Source organism: Gymnodraco acuticeps, unplaced genomic scaffold (genome assembly GCF_902827175.1).
Source record: "Gymnodraco acuticeps unplaced genomic scaffold, fGymAcu1.1, whole genome shotgun sequence".
In the NCBI taxonomy this organism is placed as follows: Eukaryota; Metazoa; Chordata; class Actinopteri; order Perciformes; family Bathydraconidae; genus Gymnodraco; species Gymnodraco acuticeps.
In genome coordinates, this window is record NW_022990502.1 from 3,189,021 (window position 1) to 3,190,752 (window position 1,732).

General features: G+C 46.6%; 1 protein-coding gene across 1 annotated transcript; it reads left to right on the plus strand.

Moving 5' to 3' along the window:
- Window positions 1-185: 185 nt before the first annotated feature.
- Window positions 186-1,421, plus strand: prdm15 (PR domain containing 15; the record flags this gene model as incomplete). Its single annotated transcript, XM_034226836.1, is given in 1 exon segment — window positions 186-1,421. A coding segment is annotated over 1 exon segment (63 nt), but the record flags the coding sequence as incomplete, so codon positions are not given.
- Between the last annotated feature and the right edge of the window lie 311 nt (window positions 1,422-1,732).

A 1,732-nucleotide genomic window follows, 5' to 3' on the forward strand; every position in this document is an offset into this window, starting at 1 on the left:
AACAAATGTGGTACAATGCTCTTAGTAGTCTTTAGAAAAACTGCGGAATTGTTTAAATATAAGATAAATATTATAAGAATATACATACATTTACGTATTTTGGATGAATTGTGTAAAGTTCCTCTCACGTTGGACTGAGCAGAATGTCTGACCTCTCTGAACCTGTCTCTGACGTGCTGCTGTTCCAGGTGGTGGTCCTGGCGGACCCCGGCGCTCCATCAGCCTCCCCAGCAGCTCGGGGGGGCTGACCAACATCACGGTGACCCCCATCAGCAGCCACCCCCCCGCCCAGTTCACCTGCCTGCAGCCGGTTGCCGTGGGTCACCTGACGGCCGGCGAGCGGCCCCTCAGCCTGGACAACTCCATCCTCACAGTCACCTTTGACACGGTCAGCGGCTCCGCCCTGCTCCACAACCGCCCCCCCGAGCTGGTCCCGGAGACGGTGGGGCCCGGGGGGGGCTCGCAGTCCGTGGCCCACTTCATCAACGTGACCACGCTGGTCAACCCCCTGGGCCAGCTGGAGGCCTGGAGGCCGGTGCCTGAAGGACAGGTCACCCACATGGGGGAGGGGGCTCAGGGGGGGAGTCAAGAGGCCCAGGGTCAGGGAGAGGGGGGCCGCCCTGTGCAGAGCCAGCCCCCCCCATCAGAGCGGCTCCGCACAGATGTTCAGCTACTAACAGTGAGGTGCTGGCCGCCTCACTGGGAGCAGCACATTTTATCAGACTGTACAGAGACCCTCACCGATGCCTCTCCGCCTGAATGTCACATGGTTTCCCTTTTTATACTGACAGTGGCTGATAATAATGAACATTATAATAAAAAAGAGAAATGGTACATTCAGCCCAAATCACTGACACGCTGATTTACGTTTCAAACCAAAGCAACATGTGGAACATTGAAATGCCTTACCAGCTTTCTTAAAACGTGCATGTTTTCAAGATACATTTGCTGCTGGAAATATGAAAATATACTAACACTTATTCCTAAAGTGTCCCATCTAAATGTTATTTTTGAATGCTGTCTGTCAACTGTAATTATTGTGGAACCGCTGGAAAGAATACTGGAGTTTTTGTACTGTTATTTTTAAACAAATTCCTCTTTAAATGTTTATTTGATTTGTTTTCATTTCATTTGAGATTGTGTGGAACAGTTCTAACTGCTGCTAACAAGCGGCATGTCACAAGGCACCTGAATCCTGAGCAGGTGTTAATGGAACGAATGCATCAGAAAGGAAGAATGAACAAACAGCTGAATCTCTAAAGAGGATTTCTGAAGACATATCCGAACAGATCACAGCATCCACAGCAGAATGAAAGCGTTCCAATCCATAGTAGGAAAAGAAACCGGGCCTAATGGAAGAAATGATTAGATTTTCACACTAAGACTAATGTTTACTAAATAAAAATTCTCTTGTTTTTTTATGTGGTACACATTTTTATGCTTTATTCTCAAATGTATTTTCTTCACCATTTTTATTTTAAGAGGAAATTCACAAAACTGAAGTTGTCCTTATTTTGTAAACTCTGTATTGGGGTGTCATATTTAGTTATGGACTCTATTGGTTTCTTTTCTACCAGATTCTTGTCACGTGCATCATGATAAATCAACGCGGCTGACCTGGGTGTTGTCCTCCTGTAAGCAGAGGTTGCTGTTCTGTGATGCAGATTAAGGTATGAAGCGTGAAGGAATGTTCAACAGACAGATATAAAGGTTTCCTGTGCCAGTCTCATCA